This window comes from Pteropus vampyrus, unplaced genomic scaffold, assembly GCF_000151845.1.
Source record: "Pteropus vampyrus isolate Shadow unplaced genomic scaffold, Pvam_2.0 Scaffold417, whole genome shotgun sequence".
NCBI classification, from domain to species: domain Eukaryota; kingdom Metazoa; phylum Chordata; class Mammalia; order Chiroptera; family Pteropodidae; genus Pteropus; species Pteropus vampyrus.
Window position 1 is genome coordinate 437,152 of NW_011889198.1, and position 21,645 is coordinate 458,796.

At 35.9% G+C, this 21,645-nt stretch overlaps 1 protein-coding gene across 1 annotated transcript in view; it reads left to right on the forward strand.

Moving 5' to 3' along the window:
* The first annotated feature begins 6 nt into the window (after positions 1-6).
* Positions 7-21,645, forward strand: part of LOC105306061 (ATP-binding cassette sub-family A member 3-like) — a 123,654-nt gene continuing 102,015 nt past the window's right edge. The window contains exons 1-6 of the mRNA XM_023523813.1: positions 7-89; positions 6,976-7,101; positions 7,422-7,674; positions 10,174-10,301; positions 16,974-17,115; positions 21,067-21,326. Coding sequence (XP_023379581.1) covers positions 7,042-7,101; positions 7,422-7,674; positions 10,174-10,301; positions 16,974-17,115; positions 21,067-21,326 — 843 coding nt within the window. The 5' untranslated portion in view covers positions 7-89; positions 6,976-7,041. The remainder of the gene's footprint in view (positions 90-6,975; positions 7,102-7,421; positions 7,675-10,173; positions 10,302-16,973; positions 17,116-21,066; positions 21,327-21,645) is intronic.

Here is a 21,645-nt window from a genome sequence, read left to right on the forward strand (position 1 = left end):
CGGAGGGCCTTGGGACGGGGCGTCGTGCGCGGGCAGGCGCGCACCTCAGCGGCCTAGGCCCAGGCGGCGGCTGTTGCGAGGCCTATGGGGTGAGTGTCCGGCCCTCCCCGCCCCTGGTCCGCCTCCCCAAGTCCCCTGCTCAGCGGCCGCTCCCCGGACCTCCCGAAGGCCGTCCCCGCCCCCAGGCCTCAGCGAAGAGCCTCAAAGTGCGTACCCCACTTCCCCTCACCGCCAAAACACCCCCAAACGCAGAACCCTGCATAGCCCCCTGGCCTCCGCTCCGAAACAAAACCCCCGAAAGGGATGGATGACAGTACTGCCGGACGAGGCCCGCGCTGGGCGACGTCGCCCCTCTGCCCGACGCTGGGCCGTCGCCGGGTTCGGCTGTGCAGCGAGGGGCAGGCCGCGCGTGCTCCAAGCCTCGGGACCCCGCGGGTGGCGGTAACGGGGGACAACGGCCGTGGGCGGTCCCGAACCGGTGGTTTTCTCAGAAAGGGCGAACTAAAGAAGTGACCCCTGTCTCCTTGCGCTTCGTGATAGTAGCTTTTCCCTGGAACAAAGCTCGGAAGGGCAGTGGGACCCAGGATAAAATGAAATGGTTTAATTCAGTGTTAAATTTTCTTTTCTTTCTTTCCTTTTCTTTTCTTTTTTTTTTTTTAGTCCCCAAAGCCATCAGGATAGCCTTGCCACATTTTTGCAGCCTGGGACTTTGCTTCCGTGGTGTTTGCCGTTTTAAACTTTGAGCCTTTTTGAATGAGGAATAAGCTTCTTTATTGTTTATTTTGCAAATATTTACTAAATGCTCAATGCCAGTGAGGTCAAATTTTGTACGGAATTTGTTATGTCGAAGGAATCGGAATATAATAATAACGTGTCAGTGTATGCAAAAACCTCGAAATGATGTAAGCCCCCCATCATCCCTTCCAATTAGAAAATCCTGGAAAGTCACCTAATTTTAGAAGTCGCTTTTACCGTTACCTCATGTGCAGAAACACCAGCCATGCCCTTCTTGGTCAAGATTAGTCTTAAATTAATTTAGATCTTCAGAAATGCCTGCCTACATTCAGAATGTTCAAAACGATACACCAGAGGCTGTAGACATAAAGCTGAGCAAGATATTATACCAACCCTAGAACAGTTTACATTTCGGTGCTAGTCTCTTTTCTCTTATGATGTGACTAAGTACCACTAAATTAAGAGGAAGTAAGACGATCCCGTAAGCCCCTGGCAACCACTATCCTGCTCTCCATTTCTATGAGTTCAGTGTTTTTTATGAGTCCGTGTACAAATATTTGTCTTTCTGATTTATTAATGCCCTCGAATTCTAGTACTTCTAGTTCTGTGTTGAATGAAAGCGACAAGAATGGACATTTTTGTCTTGTTCCTGGTCTTAGAGGAAAAGCTTTCAACCTTTCACAGTTGAGTATAATGTTAGCTGTGGGTTTGTCATATATGGCCTTTATTATGTTGAGATGTGTCCTTACTATACCCAGTTTGGTGAGAGTTTTCATTATAAAAGGATGTCGAATTTTGTCAAATGCCTTTTCTGCATCTATTGAGATGATTGCATGATTTTTGTCTTTCATTCTTTTGATGTGGTTTATCATTTATTGATTTGCGTATGTTGAGCCATCCTTGCAACCTAGAGAGAAATCTCATTTGATCGTGCTGTATGATCCTTTTAATATGCTGTTAAATTCAGTTAATCTAGTATTTTGTTCAGGATATTTGCATCTGTGTTAATCAGGAATATTAGCTTGTTGTTTTTTCTTTTAGTGTCTTTATCTGACTTCGGTGCCAGAGTAATCCTGGCCTTGTAAAATGAGTTTGGGAGTGTTCCCTTCTCAATTTTTTGATATAGTTTCAGAAGTATTGGTGTTAATTCGTCTTTAAATGTTTGGTAGAACTCACCAGTAAAACCACCTGGTCCTGGATTTTTCTTTGTTGGGAGGTTTTCGATTACTAATCCCATCTCCTTATTCATCATCGATCTATACAAATGTTCTATTTTTTCATAATTTCATCTTGGTTGTATGTTTCTAGAAATTTATCCATTTATTCCCGGTTATTCAATTTGTTGGTATGTAATTGTTTATAGCAGTCTCCTATGAGCATCTTTGTATTAATGTGGTGTCATTTGTCAATTTTATCTCTTCAAAATACCAGTTTTTAGTTTTGCTGACCTTTTATATTGTTTTTCTGGTCCCTGTTTTATTTATTTCTGCTTTTAAGCCTTGTTATTTTTCCCTTTGTTAACTTTGGGCTTAGTTTGTTCATTTTTAGTTCTTTGAGGTGTGAAGTTAGGTTATCTGTTTGAGATCTTTTTTCTCAGTGTAGACATTTATCATTATAAACTCCTTTTTTCTCAGTGTAGACATTTATCATCTTAAACTGCCTTTGCTGCATCCTATAAGTTTCATTGTGTTGTGTTTCCTTTTTCCTTTGTTTCAAGATTTTTAAAAATTTTTCTTTCGATTTCTTCTTTGACCCATTGGTTGTTTAGGAGTGTTTTGTTTCATTTCTACACATTTGTAAATTTCCAGCTTTTCTCCTGTTGTTGATTTCTAGTTTCATAACATTGTGGTCAGAAAAGATACTTTGTATAATTTCTGTGTGCACTTGAGAATATGTTCCTCTTGGGTACCATGTTCTGTATATGTCTGTTGGGTTAATTTAGTCTAAGGTATAGTTCAAGTTAATGTTTTCTTGCTGATATTCTGTCTGGATGACCTATCCATTCTTGAAAGTCAGGTATTGAAGTTCCTTGCTTTTTATATTGTTGTCTATTTTCCCCTTCAGATCTGTTAGTATTTGCTTAATATATTTAGATGCTCCAATGTTGGGTGGGTATATTTTTATAATTGTTATTTCCTCTTCATGAACTGACCTCTTTATCTCTGTATAATGACATTATTTGTCTCTTGTTTTAATTTTTGACCCAAATTTTATTTTGTCTGATGTAAGTGTAGCAACCCCTGCGCTCTTTTGGTTTCTGTTTGCATGGAACATTTTTTCCCATCTCTTCACTTTGAGCCTATATGTGTCCTTAAAGCTGAAGTGAGACTTGTAGTCAACACATAGTTGGGTTTGTTTTTCATCCATTCAGCCACTCTGTGCGTTTTAGTTGGAGAATTTAATTCATTTACATTTTAAGCATTTAGTTGTTTATTTATCTATTTATTTTTGATCCTAATTTTCAGTAGTTTTATTTAAGACATTACATTTTCCACTCTACAGTTCTTATAAAGTGCATGAAATTGTTATTTCTTTTACCTGTGCATGTATTGCACATTCAAGTATCAAGTATCAGGAATGCCCAGTGATTTTCTACATAGCAGCTCAACTTTAAAACCACCATGAAATTTGCTGCAAATTTGGGTCCTTCCATATTTTGTGTGGAACAATGCTAAATCAATGCTCAAGGTCTGTGGATTTACCTTTGGTCACTGTAGTACATGAGGTTCTCAAAAGAACTACTTAGCTTTCCAGTCTCTTAGCTGCCTCTTCAGGAATTGACAGTTCCCAAGGGAGAGAGTCCCTACATGCAAGGCCTGCCTCTGCAAATTTCAGTCTGGTCGTTATATTCAGCAGGAGTGTTGATTTGAATAACTTATCTCTGCTTCCTGCAGGTTATTTTCATATCTACTGTATTTGTACTTACAGTTGTCTTTACCTTCTTAATGTTATTTATATATACTTTCCTTTTTTCTTGACAAATTTCACCAGAGATTTGCTTGTTTTACTTTTTTAAAAATTGTTTTATATTTTCTCTATAATTTATTAATTTCTGTTTTCTACTTCATACATTTATGCATTTAGCTTTATTATTTCTTTTCTCCAAATTTAGTTGGGTTAATTCTGTTGTCCTTTTTCTAACTCCTTAAATTAAAGCCTAAGATTATTTCTTTTAAAATTTCTTTGCTTTTTCACATAAGGACTTAAAAGTATACATTACCATCTAAGTATAACTTTAGGTATATTCCACAAATATTGATATGTACTATTTTCATTATCAATTGGTTCTAACTATTTTAAATTCCCTCCAATTTCTCCTTTGACAGATGAACTACTTAGCAGTATCTCTTTTAAAATTTCTAAATCTATAGCAACCTTTAACTCATCTTTTTATGTATCTTTACCCTAATGAAATCGCAATCATAAGGTATATTCTGTATGATACTGATGATTTGAAATTTACTAGGCTCTTGCTTGTACAGCAAGAATATGACCAGTTTTTGCAAATGTTTTATGTGTGCTTGATCAACAGTACTAATTGTTATGTGGAGGATTTTGTATATATGTACTAGATCAATTTGTTAATTATTTGTTTAGATATTCTCTATTTTTCCTGATATTTTTATGTTTGTATGAGGTGTCAATAATTTGGAAAATTGTATTGAAATCTTTCACCGTGATGGTTAATTGATCAGTTTATTCCTGCGCTTATATTAAAGTTATATTATATACTTTTACAATGTGTTACTAAGTATGCGTTAGTATAGCATTGATGTCAGGTACATGTCTGTATAAAATTACTAAGATTTCCTGGTGAATTGAGCCTTTTATTATGTGATAAAATATTTTTTATATCAAAGATCATTTTTTAAAATTATTATAGCTCTCTCAGGATGCCTTTCGATAGTATTAGCCTGGAATATCTTCTAATTTTTTTCTCTACTTTTAGCATTTCCATGTTCTTATGTTAGGGACTCCCTTATAAACAGTATTAGGTAAAATTCCAAATTGAAACTTACAATTTCTATTTATGGGTTTTAACCCATTTACATTTTTGTGTGTGTGATTACTGACCTTTTCTGCCATCTTAATTTTTACATTCTGGTTGTCCTACATGTTTTACGCTTCTTCTATGTCTTATTTTGCTTTTTCATTTTAGTTGATAGATTTCTTTTCTCTCTCTCTCTTTTTTTTTTTTTTTGCATTATTTTCTTTTGTGTAATGGGAAAGGATAATCTTTTCATCAAAATAATACTGAGTCAGTTGGATAATCACATGGGAAAAAAATGAGTCTTAACCTCTTCTTCAAACTAAACAAAACAATCAATTAAAAGTGGAGAGTAGATATAAAGATGAAAGAAAAACAGTAAAACATTTAGAAGAGAATATAGAAGAGCAACTTGAACTAGACATATTTTTATTGAACAGGACAGAAAAGTGGTTAATTAGACTATATTAATATTAGAAGTTTTGTTCATTAGAAGATACTTGATGGCAGGTCACAGAGCTGGAGAAGGTATTTGCCATATTTATTTTTAAAGGAACATTTACTAGAGTATGTGAAGAACTCTTTGGTCAAACGATAAATTGTTCCCCTCCCCTCAATAAAAATTGATAAAAGACTTGGACAGGCACCTCACAAAAGAGGATATGGAAGTGCTCGGTACACACGAAAAGTTTGAGGCAGTCACATTCACTAGTGTTGCTTTCGTTGCCTATTCTTTAATCTATTTCAAGTTGGTTTAGGTGTATGGAATAAAATATGAGTCAAATTTCATACGTTTGCATGCGGATACCCAGTTTTCCCAAGAACATTTGTTGAACAGACTGTTCTTTCTCATTGTGTGTGCTTACCATCCTTTTTGAAGATCAGTCGACCACATATATGTAGTTTTATTTCTAGACTCTTTATTCTTTTCCATGGGTCTATGTGTCTGTTTTCCTGCCAGTGCCAGATAGTGTGGACAGGTTAACAATTTTAAGTCTTCCCATCCATGAACATAGGATATCTTTCCACTTGTGTCTTTCTTTCATCAATTTCATAGTTTTCAACGTACAGGTCTTTCACTTCCTTGGTTAAGTTTACCTCTAAGTATTTTGTTCTTTTCGATGCTAGTGCAAATGGGGTTGTTTTTTAATTTCCTTTTCAGATATGTTGTTCTTAGTCAGTAGAAACTCAGCTGATTTTTCTGTATTGATTTTGGGTCCTATAACTTTGCTGAACTCATTTAATTAGTTCTGTTAGTTTAATTAGTTCTAACAGGTTTTTTTGATAGAGTCTTTAGGGTTTTCTGTGTATAAGACTATGCTACCCAAGAACAGAGACAGTTTTACTTCTTCTTTTCCAATATGGATGTATTTTATTTCACTATCTTGCATAATTGATCTCACTAGAACTTGTAGTACTGTGTTGAATACAAGTGTCAAGAGTGGGCATCCTTGCCTTGCTCCGTATCTAAGGGGGGAAGGGCTTTCAATTTTCACTGTTGAGTATGATGTCAGCTGTGGGCTTTTCATATATGAACTTTATTATGTTGAGGAACCTTCTTTATATACCTAATTGTTAAGCATTTTTATTATGAAAGGGTGAATTTTGTCAAGTTTTTTTCTGCATCTGTTGAGATGATCATATAATTTTTAGTATATTATATCACATTTAATGATTTTCATATACTGAACCGTCCTCACATCCCAGAAATAAATCTCACTTGATCATGACATATGATCCTTTTGACGTGCTATTGGATTCAATTTGCTCAAATATTTAGAGGATTTTTGCAAATCCCTGATGCAGTTTCTTTTCTTGTGTGTCCTTATCTGGCTTTAGTGTCGGGGTAATGCTGGACTCCTAAAATAAGTTTGGAAGTGTTCTCTCTGCTACAGTATTTTGGAAGAATTTGAGAAGCAGTGATATTAATTCTTCTTTTAATGTTTGGTAGAATTCACCTGTGAGGCTATCTGTTCCTGGAAACTAGAACAGGAAAAATCAGATCCTGTTACTTTATGGACATCTGAAGAAATGGAACCACATCTTACTGTTATTTGTTTATCTATTTCCTTGCGTTTGAAGCATATGGGAACTTCATTAGATATTAAGCAAATTAAAATAAAAATAGAAACAATATAGTTTTCTTTATTTCAAATATATTACCATTTTTGCTACCAATCTTTAATTCTGATTAAGAAGAAGATTAGGAGAAAGAAGTTATACTGTTATTTGCTTGATGTTCACATTATCAGATAACTTAACATTTAAAAAAAACCTTTCCTTTTTCCTGGAGTTGAACATACACTCTTTGTAGAAGAATGGATTTGTTGACATTCAACCAGTTTACAGTGCTTCTCTGGAAAAATTTTACCTTAAAGGTAGGTAAAAGCATCCATGGAAAATGTCCATAAATGCCCATTCATTGCAGTTCAGGGTGTGCGTGTGTGTGCATGGTTGCTTTTGAAAAATCAATTTCAGAACTGTAGGTAGCTCTTCCAAATTTATAAAACTGAATTGATCAGTAGTATAGTATGACCTGTAAGAAAGTCGAAAGGGGAACGGGTGGTACAAGACAGTCCAGGAAGCACTGGCTTTTCCAGAGTGCAACTGGCAGAAGCTTAATATAATAGAACTATCCATTTGTATTGAATGTGTACACTTAAGTTCATTAACACCATCTTTTTTGTTCCTCTTCTAGAGGAGGCAGTTAATTAATTTAATATTGGAAATCGTGACAGCGTTGTTGTTTCCACTGATGCTTTTGCTATTCCGTGCATTTAGCAATGTAAATGTAGTTGGACCCTTCTATTTCACTCCTCAACACGTCAGTACTTTGCCGCGTTTCCTCCGAAATCCTCAAGACTGGGAATTGATTTACGTGCCTTCTAATATTAATGTGTTGAAAGAGATCACTGAGAGTATGAAGAGGAATCTAAACATCAACATAAAAGGTTAGAAATTAAGGTTTTCCGTAAAACTTACTATTAAATTGTTTTTGATAGCGCTCAAACGATGTGAAAAAATAAAGCTGGAGGAATTATATTTGCCAATTTCAAGACTAAGATTATAACCGTAGTTATAAAGGCAGTGTGGTATTGGTGGAGGGATATACACATAGATCAGCGGAACAGTAGAGAACCCAGGTAGACAGACATACACAAATATGCCAAAATATTTTTACAATGATGCAAAAGAATCCAGTGGAAGGATAATCTTTTCAGCAAATGGTGCTGAGCAACTGGATACCAATAGCTAAAACAGTAAAACCACACTTTAGGCAAAAATTGCATCAGAACAGATGACAGATCTAAAAGTAAAATGATGAAACAGACAGAACATAGGAGAAGATATTTGTAACTTAGAGTTAAATGAAGAATTGTTAGACATAACAGCAAAACACCATCCACAAAAGAAACAAAATGGGTAGATTGGACTTCTGATATATAATTTTATTAGTGGTTGCTCTTGGAGTTAAAATATGCATACTTAATTTTCACACTGTACGGAGAACTAATATTTTACCACTTCACTGTAATATCAAATGATTATTGACATATAGGTCCCTTTATATTTTTCCCTTTGTATTGTAGTTTTCAAATCTACGTAAGGTGAAAACCTCACCAGGAAATATAATTCACACACATATTTTAAAGAACTTAAGAAAACTATTTACCCAGATATTTACCATAGCTCTTGCTCTTCCTTCATTCTCAAAGTTCCAAGCTTTCTTCTGATATCATTTTCCTTCTGAAGAACTTCCTTTAATAATTCATTAGAGCAGTTCTACTAGCAGTGTATTCTATTTGTTTTTTCTTCATGTGCTAATGTCTTTATTTCATCTTCATCCCTGAGGTTATTTTCATTTGATATAAAATTCTAGATCGACAGTCTTTTCTTTCCACATTTTAAAAATATTTGCCACTTCTGACCTCCTTGGTTTCTGAAAAAAATCTGCAGTCATTTGAATCCCTGTCTCCCTCTAGGTAATATGCCATTTCTCTCCAGCTGTTTTCAAGGTATTTTCTTTCTTTATTTGTCAAAAGTTTGACTGTGATATGTCTGAGCATGAATTTCTTTGGCTCATTCTGTATACAGTTCACTGAGCCTTTTGAATCTGAAAGTTTCTCTCTTTTGCCAAATTTGAGGAATTTTCAACAATTTCTAAACATTGTTTTTCAAATGCTCTTCTTTCTCTTCTCCTAAGACAATGATGACATAAATGCTAAAAGCATTTTGTATTGTCCCACAGGTCATGGAGGCTCTATGCAACTTCTTTTCAATCTTTCTTTTCCTCCCTTGTTCACCTTAATTTCTGCTGATTTCTTTACTGACTCCTTCATCTATTATTTCCATACAACTACTGAGCCATGAAATGAGCTTTTTAAAGCGCAGAAGTGATCTCCACCCTGATTTATCTTGTTTGTTTTAAAACAGCTTTTTGAGATATAATGCACCTACCATACACTAACTTATTTAAAGTGTATAATTCAGTGGCTTTTAGTATATTCCCAGTGTTGTTCAGTCATTACCACAATCAGTTTTAGAGCATTTTCATCACCAAAAATAAGTCCTGTAGCCTTTAGCCATGGACTCCACATTTCCCATCCCCACCAGGGTTAGGAAAACGCTAATCTACTTTCTGTCTCTATGGATTTGTCTATTACAAACCTTTTTAGGTAAATGGTTTATATATAAAACTTTTATATAAATTTCATATAAATGCAATATATGGCCTTTGTGACTGACTTCTTTCACTTAGCATGTTTTCAAGGTTCATCCATGTTGTAGCATGTATTGTTATTTCATTCCTTTTCATTGCTGAAGAACATCCCATCGTATGGATATACAGCATCCGGGTGGTATGTCCTTCATCAGTTGATGGACATTTGGGTTGTTTCCACCTTTGGACTATTATAAATTATACTGCTGTGAATATGCATGTATGTTTTATGTTTTTATTTCTCTTGGGTATATACCTAGGAGTAGAATGAATGGGTCATTTGCTAACTCTGTGTTTAACTTTTTGAAAGACTGTCAGACTTATCTGAAGTAGTTGTACTTTTTAAAATTCTCATCAGCAGTGTATGGAGTTTCCAACTTTTCCACATCTCACCAGCACTTTTTATCACCTGTCTTTTGTATTATAGCCGTCTCAGTGGCTATGAAGTGTTATCTCATTGCAATAGTGATTTGCATTTCCCTGAAGACGAATGACTTACCTTTATATGTGTTTTTCATGATTATTATTTAAAAGTGTAGAAGTTTATAAAATGCATACAATTGTTTTGAAACCCAAATATTCACTAAGTATTTATGATATTAGTATTTGAGAAAGTATTTTTAAATTTATGATATTCGGATAGGCTTTTGTCCACGTAAAGTGGCATCTCCCTTCTCGTGAGGGATTATCAGATATTTTTATTTAAGTGAACAATTTTACCTCTCTGCAGTTCATGGCTTTAACTCGGAAACTGAGTTTGAGAAGTACGTGAAGTTTGACCGTAGATCTCACAAAGTGCTGGCCGCCATTGTTTTCGACCATGACTTCAAAAATAGCAGTGACCCTCTGCCACTTCAGGTGAGAAACTTGTAGTTAGAGTTTTCTAAAGAAATAGTTTTCTAGGATTCGCACTTCCAGTTTCTATAATTTTAATGAATTTGATACAATTCACCCTATTTTATAAGTGAAAAACTTAATTTTCCCAAGATGAAACTACCAGTGTACAGTAAAGCAACAATATGAATCTCGATCTGAGTAACTTTAATGCCTGCGCTCTTAATAATTGCATTCTGCTGATAAGAGAAAAACTGTATTTTCCACACACAAGGCCTTAAATTCATGGGAAACTTTGACTACTCAGGCAGTGCTACCAATTCTACAAAGCGTGGTACAGTAAAAAAAAGCCTAATAAAGCAGATGCATCTTCGGTAACAGACAGCCAAGCATAGAAAAATCCTTTCTTTGAATGAAACGCAGAATTTAAGTCCTTTCATAAATCTCTAGGGAAAACTCTAAGACTTATCCATATTGATTTAGAATTAGGACATCCATAGGCCTTGAGACTCTGATTATAGTATAGCCCACGGGAAGGAGAGAGAATGACTGCTTTGAACTTGGTATCTCCTTAGAAGATCTTAATAGAAATTCCGTCCTTGTGGTGATGGAAATAAATGGTTAACCTGCGATATATAGACGTGGAGCCAAATTCTATTTAGAATACAGATGTTTGTCAGTAGAAGGCAAGATTAATAAAACCACTAGTAGGCTAGTACATATTCTTTCTGTGCGTCCCACCCTTCTATGACTCCATTCTTCTGTACCAACTTCTTCCCATTTACTGAGTCAAAATTATCCATTTGCTGGAGTGACGTCAGAAGCATGGCAGCACGAGGGGCCCCCTCGATCTCTCCCCTTGAAATTACAGCAAGTTTAACAGCTATAGTACAACAAGGATTGTACTATACAATCTGGACAACACACAAACACTTCTGAGAGATCCGTGCATCAGAACATCTGAAGGTGGGCGAGTAGGGGAGGAGGGATGGGAGAAGAGCAGAGATGGGAGCTGTGGACGCAGCCCAAAGCTCACTGCAGGTCTCAGGGACAAGGGAGGAATCATCATTGCTGTGTGCACTCTCTCTGGCCCTGAGCATTCCTGCCCGAACAGTTGGCATATAAGACTGCTGAACCCAAGGATACATCAGGGCAGAGGCCAAGCACAGAACCGCGACAGCTGTGTTTTAGCAGTCGCCAGTGCCAGGCAGAAAACAAAGCCATGGAGCCTGGATGCCTCTCCCCCCACCCTCTCAGAGCTAGCAGCAGGCCCCAGAAGAAACTAGCAGTGAGTGTCTGGCTACAAAGCAGAAAATCTACAGCCCTGAAAACTGCAGAGACAGCTCCTAGGAGGCAGTTGCACACTGCAGCTCATCCCAGTGACGGGTGGATGTACAAAGGCGAGGCAGCTGAGGTCTGGCAGTTGCCATTACTGGGAGGAGAACAAAGCCACAAACATAGCAGTGGCCTCTCCCAACCCACCCCACCCCTCCAATCAAGGCTGATCCTAGCTGGAGTACTTGACACACATCAGGTAGCACAACACTGCATCGGGCTGCTGGGGCAGCATCGGGACTTCAGGGGCTCAGAACCCCATCACCAATCACACTTTTCCACAGAGGTGGAGCCCTGAGACCAACGTGACTGGTCCTAGAGGAGAAACCCACCTTTCCAGGGAATACAAGGCACTTTCCAACACCCGGCAGAGATCCAGGAAGCCTGAGCAGTGCAGGAAACTTGTACTTCCTTCAAGTGCCACCTCCTGGAAAACAAAAGTAAAATCTCTTCTTATCAACCTGCTAAAGAGGCATCACTCTTAATAATTTTTTAAAAAGCAGAGTATATTCCTATAAATGTCCAAGAGGAGGAAAAATCTATCAAATACCATGAACAACATGGCAGCTCAGAAATAAAATGAAATATCTTTAAAAAATAAACTTGACAACATGGAAATATATCATTTAAATGACAATTCATGATTACAGTTCTGAAAAAACGCAGCAAGATGGAGGAAAACTGATAGGCAATTTAATGAACTCAAATAAAATCAATGAACAAAAAGAACATATTACTAAAGAGATTGAAACCTTAAAAAAGAACCAAATAGATATTCCGGAGTTCACAAACTCAATAAAAGAGATGAAGAATGAAATAGCAAGCTTAGGAAATAGAGCTGACGGGGGGAGGAAAGAATTAGCGACATCGAAGATAGAAATGACACAGATGGAAAAAGAGAGAGAGAACTGGATTCTCAAATCCAAGAAGCAAACAAACACCTAATTATCTCAATCCAGAGAGGCCTTCTTCAAGGCACATTAGATTAAAACTTTCAAAAATTAATGACAGAATTTTAAAGGCAGCCGGGGAAAAGATGGTAACCTCTAAAGGAAATCTCATTCGATTACCGTCTGATTTTTCAGCAGAAACTCTACAAGCTGGGAGGAAGTGGAACCAAATATTCAAACTATTGAAAGAGAGAAATTACCAGAGAATAATAATATCTCCAGCAAAGTGATCCTTTAGATACGAAGGCGAAATAAAGACCTTTCCAGATGTACAAAAGCTGAGGGAATTTTCCACCACAAGGCCTGCATTACTGGAAATACTGAAGGAGATTATTCTACCTGAAACAAAAAGATAAAAAGGACATACAAGTAAGAGTAAGACGACAAACAGAAGCAGGAAATTGCAACCCTTATTCAGAACAAGGTCTTATATGCTTAAATATTACCTGATGGTTAAAGGGGGTAAAAACATTTAAAAAACAAAAGGAAGACAGTACCTACCACAACTCAGAAATGAACTCACAACATAATTTTTTTTTAATTTGTGACAACAAAAACATATACGGGGAAGGAGTAAAGGTCTGTTTTTGCAAAGGGGAATGGAGATTAGACACACACAGAAGAAAAAGGACTATATATATAAATCTTTCTTTTACACAAACTTAACGGTAACCACACACACACACACACACAAAATGCAAAACCGAGACACAAAACATAAAAAGAGGAAACATTAAAAAATCATAGAATACCACCAAACTAAAATAACAGAAACACAAACAATGGAGACACCGAGCTACCAGAAAACAAAAGATAAAATGACTATAGAAAATCCTCATTTATCAATAATTACCCTAAATGTAAATAGACCAAAGTCACTAATAAAAAGGCACAGAGTAGAAGATTGGATCAAAGAACAAAACCGACCATATGCTGCCTTCAAGAGACACATCCCAGCTGCAAGGACAAAAAAGTGAAAGGATGGAAAACGATACTCAAAGCAAACGGCATCCAGAAAAACAAGTATAGCTGTACTTATATCTGATAGAATAAACTTCAAGATAGAAAAAGCAACAAAAGACAAAGATGGACAGTTCATAATGATAAAGGGAGCAATACAGCAAGAGGACATCACATTTATTAATATGCACGTTCCCCATCAGGGAGCCATGAAGTACGTACAGCAGCTATTAACAGAACTAAGGGAAGAAACTGACAAAAACACAGTTATAGTAGGAGACCTAAATACCCCACTGTCAGCTATGGATAGATCATACAAACAAAGTCAATAAGGAAATATCAGCCTTAAATGACACGTTAGACCAACTGGGTATAGTTGACATTTACAGAGCCTTTCATCCCAAACAGCAGCTTATACATTCTTCTCTAGTGCACGTGGAACATTCTCAAAGACCGTATGTTGGGACACAAAACTAGTCTCAAATTCAAGAAGATTAAAATCATACCAAGCATATTCTACAAGCACAATGCTTTGAAACTGGAGATCAGCTTTCAAAAATAAAACAGGAAAACCCACAAATACATGCGACTGAAACAACGTTCTAGTAAAGGAGGACCGGATGAAAGAAGAAATAAGGAAAGATCAAAAGATACATAGAAACAAATGAGAATGAAAATGCAATGTATCAAAACTTTTGTGATAACAGCAAAAGCGGTAAGAGAAAAGTTTATGTCATTACAAGCCTATCTCAAGAAACAAGAAAAGTCCCAAATAAACAGTGTAACATTACATCTTCAAAAACTAGAAAAAGAGGAACAAATGAAGCTCAAAGTTAGCAGAAAGAAGGAAATAATAAAAATTAGAGCAGAAATGAATGACTGAGAAAAAAAGACAATAGAAAAAATTAATGCAACAAAGATCTGGTTTTTCGAAAAGATAAAACCCTTGGCTAGACTCACTAAGGAAAAAAGAGAAAAGACACAATATCAGAAATGAAAGAGAAGTTATGATGGATGCCACAGAAATACAAAGGCTCAGACAAGAATACTGTAAAATAACCTGTTAGAATAGCTATAATCAACAGGACAAGAAATAAATGCTGGAGAGGATGTGGAGAAATAGGAACCCTCATACACTGCTGGTGGGACTGCAAACTGGTACAGCCACCGTGGAAAACGGTATGGAGTTTCCTCAAAAAACTAAGAATTGATCTACCATATGATCCAGCAATCCCTCTACTGGGTATTTACCCCAAAGACTTGAAAACTCATATCTGAAAAGATATTTGCACACCGATGTTTGTAACAGCATTATTCACGGTGGCCAAGACATGGAAGCAACCAAAGTGTCCTACAATAGATGATTGGCTAAAAAGCTGTGGTACATATATACAGTGGAATATTACTCAGCCGTAAGAAGAGATGAAATACTGCCATTTGTAACACAAACTTAATGGTAACCACACACAAAATGCCAAACATGGATGGACCTTGAAATAATCATACTAAGCGAAATAAGCCTAATAGAAAAGGTTGAAAATCACATGGTAACACTTTTATGTGGGATATAAACCTAAAAGCAACAAATGAACAGGACAAACAGACTCATGGACACGGACAGTGGACCAGTGGTTACCAGAGGGGAGGGGGCAAGGGGATGGGGAGGGGAAAAAATATAAATTAAACGGTAAATAAATACATAAAAATTATAACATTTTAGAAATGGAGAACATATTCTTGATTGTCAAGGGATAGCTATGGGGGAAAAAGGGGGTGATGGAACCGTTTGATATCTTGACTGTGATGAGTGGTACCTGAGCTTTCACATATGATGAAGTCATACAGAACTTAAAGCATACGACACACGAGTCCAAACCTGTGGAACTCCAGTCTTACTTAGTGATTTGTGTCAATGTCAGGATGTTATCCTTGGGAAAGTAGTTAAAGATTACACACAGTCTGTTATTTCTTACAACTACATGTAAATCTACAATTTTCTTAACAAAGACTTAAAATACCTTAAGTACTTAAAAATGTTTTAAAATACACTTAATGAAATGAATTATCAAGGTATAGTGTTGGAAAATTTATTTGTGAAACATATGTGACGATGTGCTAGTATCCAAGATATTTTTAGAGTCCTACAACATAGTAATAAAAAGCACAGTTTCAAAGATGAGCGAAAGATTTAAATAAACATATCCCCAGAACCAAAACTGATCTGTCTTTTTCTGAGGATGGGAGGAATAGTACCTGACACTGTTAACTCTGTCTTGGATTTAATTTGCCTTTTGCATTCATATCATCAGGCTGAATGTACAGCCAACTGTAAATCCCTGGCATTTGTCATAGAATGACATAGTTTAGCTACTTCTCTCCAGTGTCTTCCTAAATGGTGTTATGGGCCTAAAAAAAGGATTTTTATGAATTTTTTAAAATAATTTTTATCCTGTCTGCTGTGACATTATTTCAGCTTATTGACGTTTTTAGAAAATATTTGACTTCTGTCATCTAATATAATTATCCCTTGTGTTCTCTGCAATTTGGCAAACATATCATACATATTTAATCAAAATCGTTGGTAAAACTACTGAATAGAACCAGGCAAAGTCAGTCTTTTTTTACAGGGCACTAGAGGTCTCCTGCTGGCAGGCTGAATTCTTGCTTTTCTTCCCTCAGTCCTGGGGCGGGCTGGTGGCCGCCACTTTTACCTGCTACCTTAGAATTCTCTTACCCTTTCAGTTATCTAGCCTGATTTCTGTTTTCTGACTATACCATGAACAGATTCATAGCTCTCTCTAGTGTCAAGGCGCCATAGTTTATACAGTCTCCTGTGTATGAGCAACTAATTTCAACATGTTTCCACCACAGATAATGTAACAACAAACAAACTTGTGCATATGTCATCTTCATATTATTGGAGATGTGTATTTCAAGTCTGTTTCTGGAAGCAGGATTGCTGAATCAAACAGTAAATGCATATGTAGTTTTGTTAAACATTACCAGATTCTCCATTACAGATGTGTCATTTTGTATCCCACAAGCAATGAATTAAAGTGCCTCTTGGTCTACAGTCTTACTAACAAAGTGTGTTGTTAAGCTTTTGATTTTTCTAGTATGATAGGTAAGAAATACATCTCTGTGGTTTTAATTTGCATTTATTTCATTGTGTGACATGGGGATGCTTGTCATGTATATGGGTCACATGATATCTTGTTTTTGTGAACTGTCTTCATTTTCAGAGGACTTCAGATGTAGATATGATTGGAACATATATGTCGTGCTTGGTGTCACTCAATGCCAGGCATTCAGTATTACTTTGACATCAGATGAATTCTCCTCTTTTAAATCACATGGTTTTTCATATGTTCTTAACTTTCTTTTATTTCTAATACTTGCTTTTTAGTTTATTTGGTTTTAAGCATAGTTTGTTTCCTATTGCTATTTCTAGATAAAATATCATCTGCGTTTTGTTAGGATACAGAGGACTATCGCGTGGCCAGATGTGACAGGCTGGAAAACATCCTTACTTTTCCCTATTCATTCCTCTTCAGGACCCAGGAACCCAGACTTTCATGATGGAGGAAGTCCTGGTGAGCAGACCCTTAAATACGCCTCACAGTTACATACTAACACACACACACACATATGGTTTTATTGATATATATATACGTGTATACACACACAGACACACATACACACACACACAACTGTAGACTTTGTGTTTTGTATATTATTGTTTATACATATATACAATGTGTATATACATGTATATATACACATATATATATATACACACAATTATATATGTAATAGATCTGTTTGTTCTTATTGTGGTAATTTTGAAAATTAAACTTATATTCTACCAAAACAACTTCAATGTTACATATTTGGCAAACCTAAAAATATATGTAACATACCTGTATCCTGTTTTATTCTCTTTCAATTCTTACATCAGCATCTCTGTCTTTATGTAGTTGTGATTTAGTGTTATATTTTCCAAATAACACGCATTTTTATTTGTTGGCATTACTTGCCTATTTACATCTATGTACAATTTTATTGATTTGGTCTAAAAATTTTTACATTGTGATGGTAATTTTTAATTCATATTTTTATTTCACACATTATCATATGTTAAAAGCCTTTAATTTGGATTTGCCAATTATCTTGAGATTTTATCTTTAGCAGATATTAAATAGAAGAAAAAAGCTAGTACATTCTAGCGTTAGCAACAAAAATTAGAAACCACATAACCAGTAAGAGAATAGATGAACCTATTAGTCGTTAATCTTTATGAAATAGTCTGTTGAGAAAAAAATAATTTAATTTGAACCTCCAGGTACCTGTATGAATAAGCTAAGTGGAGACGGATGAGGACTATTCCAGGCAGTGGAAATAAAACTGTGAACATGTGGAGATCATGGTGCAGCATTCAGGGAGCTACATGGCCTTTGTTTGTTCGCTTTATTTTTTAATAGCTACATTAGAGGGTGCTTGTGGGAGGCTGTTAGAGACGAGGCTAGGAGGAAAATAGGTCATTACAGACCTCGTGTGAGCAGTGAAGAAGTACTCAATATCTTGGGAAGTTATGAGAGAGACGTAGCGATATTTAGCATGAATAAGAGAAACGACGTCATGTGATTGTGGATGACTCTCTCCAAGTGGTAACACTCATAGTTTATCTTTGGTTTTTGTTTGTATCTGAACACAAAATTTTATTTTATACTGTTGGTAAACAAAAAAGACCATGACCTGTGTTTCACAATTTATATAATAATTTCTATAATCAATGAAGTTATTTTGGAGAATGAATGAATGAATGAATCCCGCAGATATTGGGATTTGATTTTGTCATTTCACTTCTCAGTTGCAGGTGGCATATTGGAAACAGACAGTACGCCCTTAGACTTCCCTAATACCACACTATTTGGGGGGTGGAGAATGTTAGAGAAGAGAGAACGAAGGACTGAATGCTGGTAACATTCAAGTTAAGGAGGAGTAAGCAAAATATAAAGGGACAAAGACTAAGAAGGATTGACAGGAAAGAGTAGAAAATTAAGATATCTATTACATGGAACAAGGGAGAAATGGGAAACTGTGCTTAACGTGTATTTATATCACCACAAAAGAACCTTTTAGATATTTTAAAACTTAAAAACAACAATCCCTTTACAGAACAGAGAATTTTAAATCATATAACACAAACTTTAGTTAAAGATTTATTTAAAGATTTATAATCATTCAAGAGTTCCATGTATGTTTTAATTCCAAATGTTAAAAGTACTTTTCCAATTTCTGGTTTTATCCATGTTGTCCTTTATTGAACAGAAATCTTGAGTTCATTATTTTTTGCCATGTGGTTCTTTCTTTTAGGTTTTCATTTAAGGAGTCTGTCCCTACTCCTAAGTTCAAAAATATTCTTCTACTATTTCTCCTTTATAGTTTTTCCTTCTACAATTTGGTGGTTAATGCATGACAAGTTCACATTTCTATGTGGTTTTGGTTAGGGATACAGTAACATTTTGCCTTCATATTGACAAAATATTAAGATAATCTGTCTTAAAATTCTCTTTTTCCTGTTAGTCTGTCTATTCTTACACCAATAATCAATCATATTACTATAAGTGATTTTGTATACTGTGTCTTAATATCAACTGACAGAGACTCCAAGGAATCCCAGAATATGGGACTTAGCAGACTAGGACTTTTAAGGTGGTTATTATAACTATTCTCTTTGAAATAAGAAAAAATAAGTGCACTGTGAAAGAAACAATTTTTAAAATGTCAACTGAGAAAGAGAAATGATAAAAAAGGAATAAAACAAAAAGTCTAGAATTGGAAAATGCAGGAAATATTTAATAGCCAAGTGAAGATGACAGGAGAGAGTAAGTGAAGTTGGAATAGTAAAATGCATCCAATCTAAAAAACAAAAAAAATAAAAATGGACTTTTAGTGAAATTGGGGAAATACAAAAAGTTCAAACATGTGCAATTAGAGTCCTTGAGGGATAAGAGAGAAGATAAAAAAATATATGTAGGAAAATGTCTGGAAGAGTCCTAAATTTAATTAAAGACAATAACCGTAAAGTGGCTGAAGCAAATATAGACATGTAAAGATAAAATAGATTTCAAGAAAAAGGCCCATTTGGTCAGGAGAATGTAACAATTATAAATGTGTATGCATCTAATAACAGAGACTTAAGATACACGAAGCAAAAATTGACAGAATTAAAGAGAGAATTTGGCAATTCCACAATCATAGATGGAGATATCAGTATCTTTCCAGCATTGATAGAACATCTAAACAACAACAAAAAATTTAAAGAAGTATGTGATAGGAATGACATTTTCAATTTTTTTGAACTGATTGACATTTGTAGAGCAAATACTCAACATTGGTAGAACACAGATTTTTTTTTAAGGGGCACATGGTATTTTCACTATGATAACTCTTATGCTGGTTTATAAAATAAATCTCATTGAAATGAAATCATAAAGAGTATGTTCTCTGATAGAATTAACCTAGAGCTCGATAAGATAACAGTTGACCCTCAATCAACATTGGGGTTGGGGCACTGATCCCCTCAGCAGTCGAAAGTCTATGTATAAATTTTGACTGCCCAAAAACTTAGTTTTTCTTTGATAATCTGTTTGGAATTGGTTCCAGGACTCCCCTTGGGTACCCAAACTTATGGACGTTCAAGTTCCCTATATAAAATGGTGTAGATCAATCATATAGCCAGCCCTCTGCGTCTACAGATTTCCAAGTAGGGATTAGTCCAGGTATTGAAAAAAAATCTGCATAAAAGTGGACCTGTACATTTCAAACCCATGTTGTTCAGGGTTCAACTGTAATTAGAAAAATTGCAGATATTTGGACGTTAAACAACATGTTTCTGAATAATCCATGAATCAAAGAAGTCACAAAGACAAAATATTTTAAATGAGTCATGAACAAAACATGACATATTCAGATTTGGGAGCAGAATTTGAGGGATACAATGCTTAGAGAAAACTTTATCATTTTAAATGTTCATATTATAAGAACAGAGGAGTCTAAAATTAGTTATCTGAGTTCCAACCTTAAAAATTAGTAAAGAAAACCAAATGATACCCTAAGCTGCCTTTTAGTTGTATGGCCAACTTGGTTTCGGTAAAACAGTTTTCCTTGGGACCACTCTACATTACTCACTGGAGTATATCTGTCATTCTGAGCTTCATTTCTTTTTTTTTTTTTTTTTTTTTCCAACTCTTTGTCTCTTCAATATTTATTTAAATCTGTATTCTTTTTATAAATATAAATCACATTTAGCAAGCCTACCACTTTCATTAAGTAGATTTTGGGGATGTGAATCAGATTCAGCTGAAGAAGCATCCCTTACTTCTGTGTCAAAACTATGACGTTCTCAGAGTAATTACGTTCAACAGTAAATTTATGTTCTGCAGGTAACAAGATGTGACTTACTTGCATCGCCTTGTTCTTTGAGTGTCTGAGCTAGTCTTTAGTCTGTCTGACTTGACAGTGTTAGTTTTACCATGCAGGGTACATCAGCGAGGGTTTCCTGGCCACACAGCATGCCTTGGACAAGGCCATCATGCTGCACCATGGGAGCAACACTGCACAGAAAATGTTTGACAACATCAGCATCTTTGTGCAAAGATACCCGCATCCAGTCTATTTTCATGACAGGCTGATTTGGATCTCGAGTAGTTTCCTCCCTCTGATGTTCATACTCATGTTCTCTCCGACTGTGCTCTCCATCATGCGGTCGCTTGTGTGGGAAAAGGAGAACAGGTTGAAGGTAATCCCAGCTATTGGCTGATAAGATTTCTGTAAAGACTTTTTTAGGCCTGTGGAGCTTTTTTGTATGATAGTTGGACTATTTCTACATATTCAGGATTGGTAGGTAGATGTTACACCCATAGGAACAACTATAGAACAGGAAGTGATGCCGCTTTTCCAGGCTGGCAGTTTCAGAAGCAAACTGTCTCTAGGGAGCAGCAGAAAGGGAAAACCTGAAGGCAAGGCAGGAGACAGAGGTCACCAGAAGAATTTGAAGTCTCTACTACCAAGAGAAATTTCAAACACAACTCAACTCCTGACGAAATTAACATAAATTC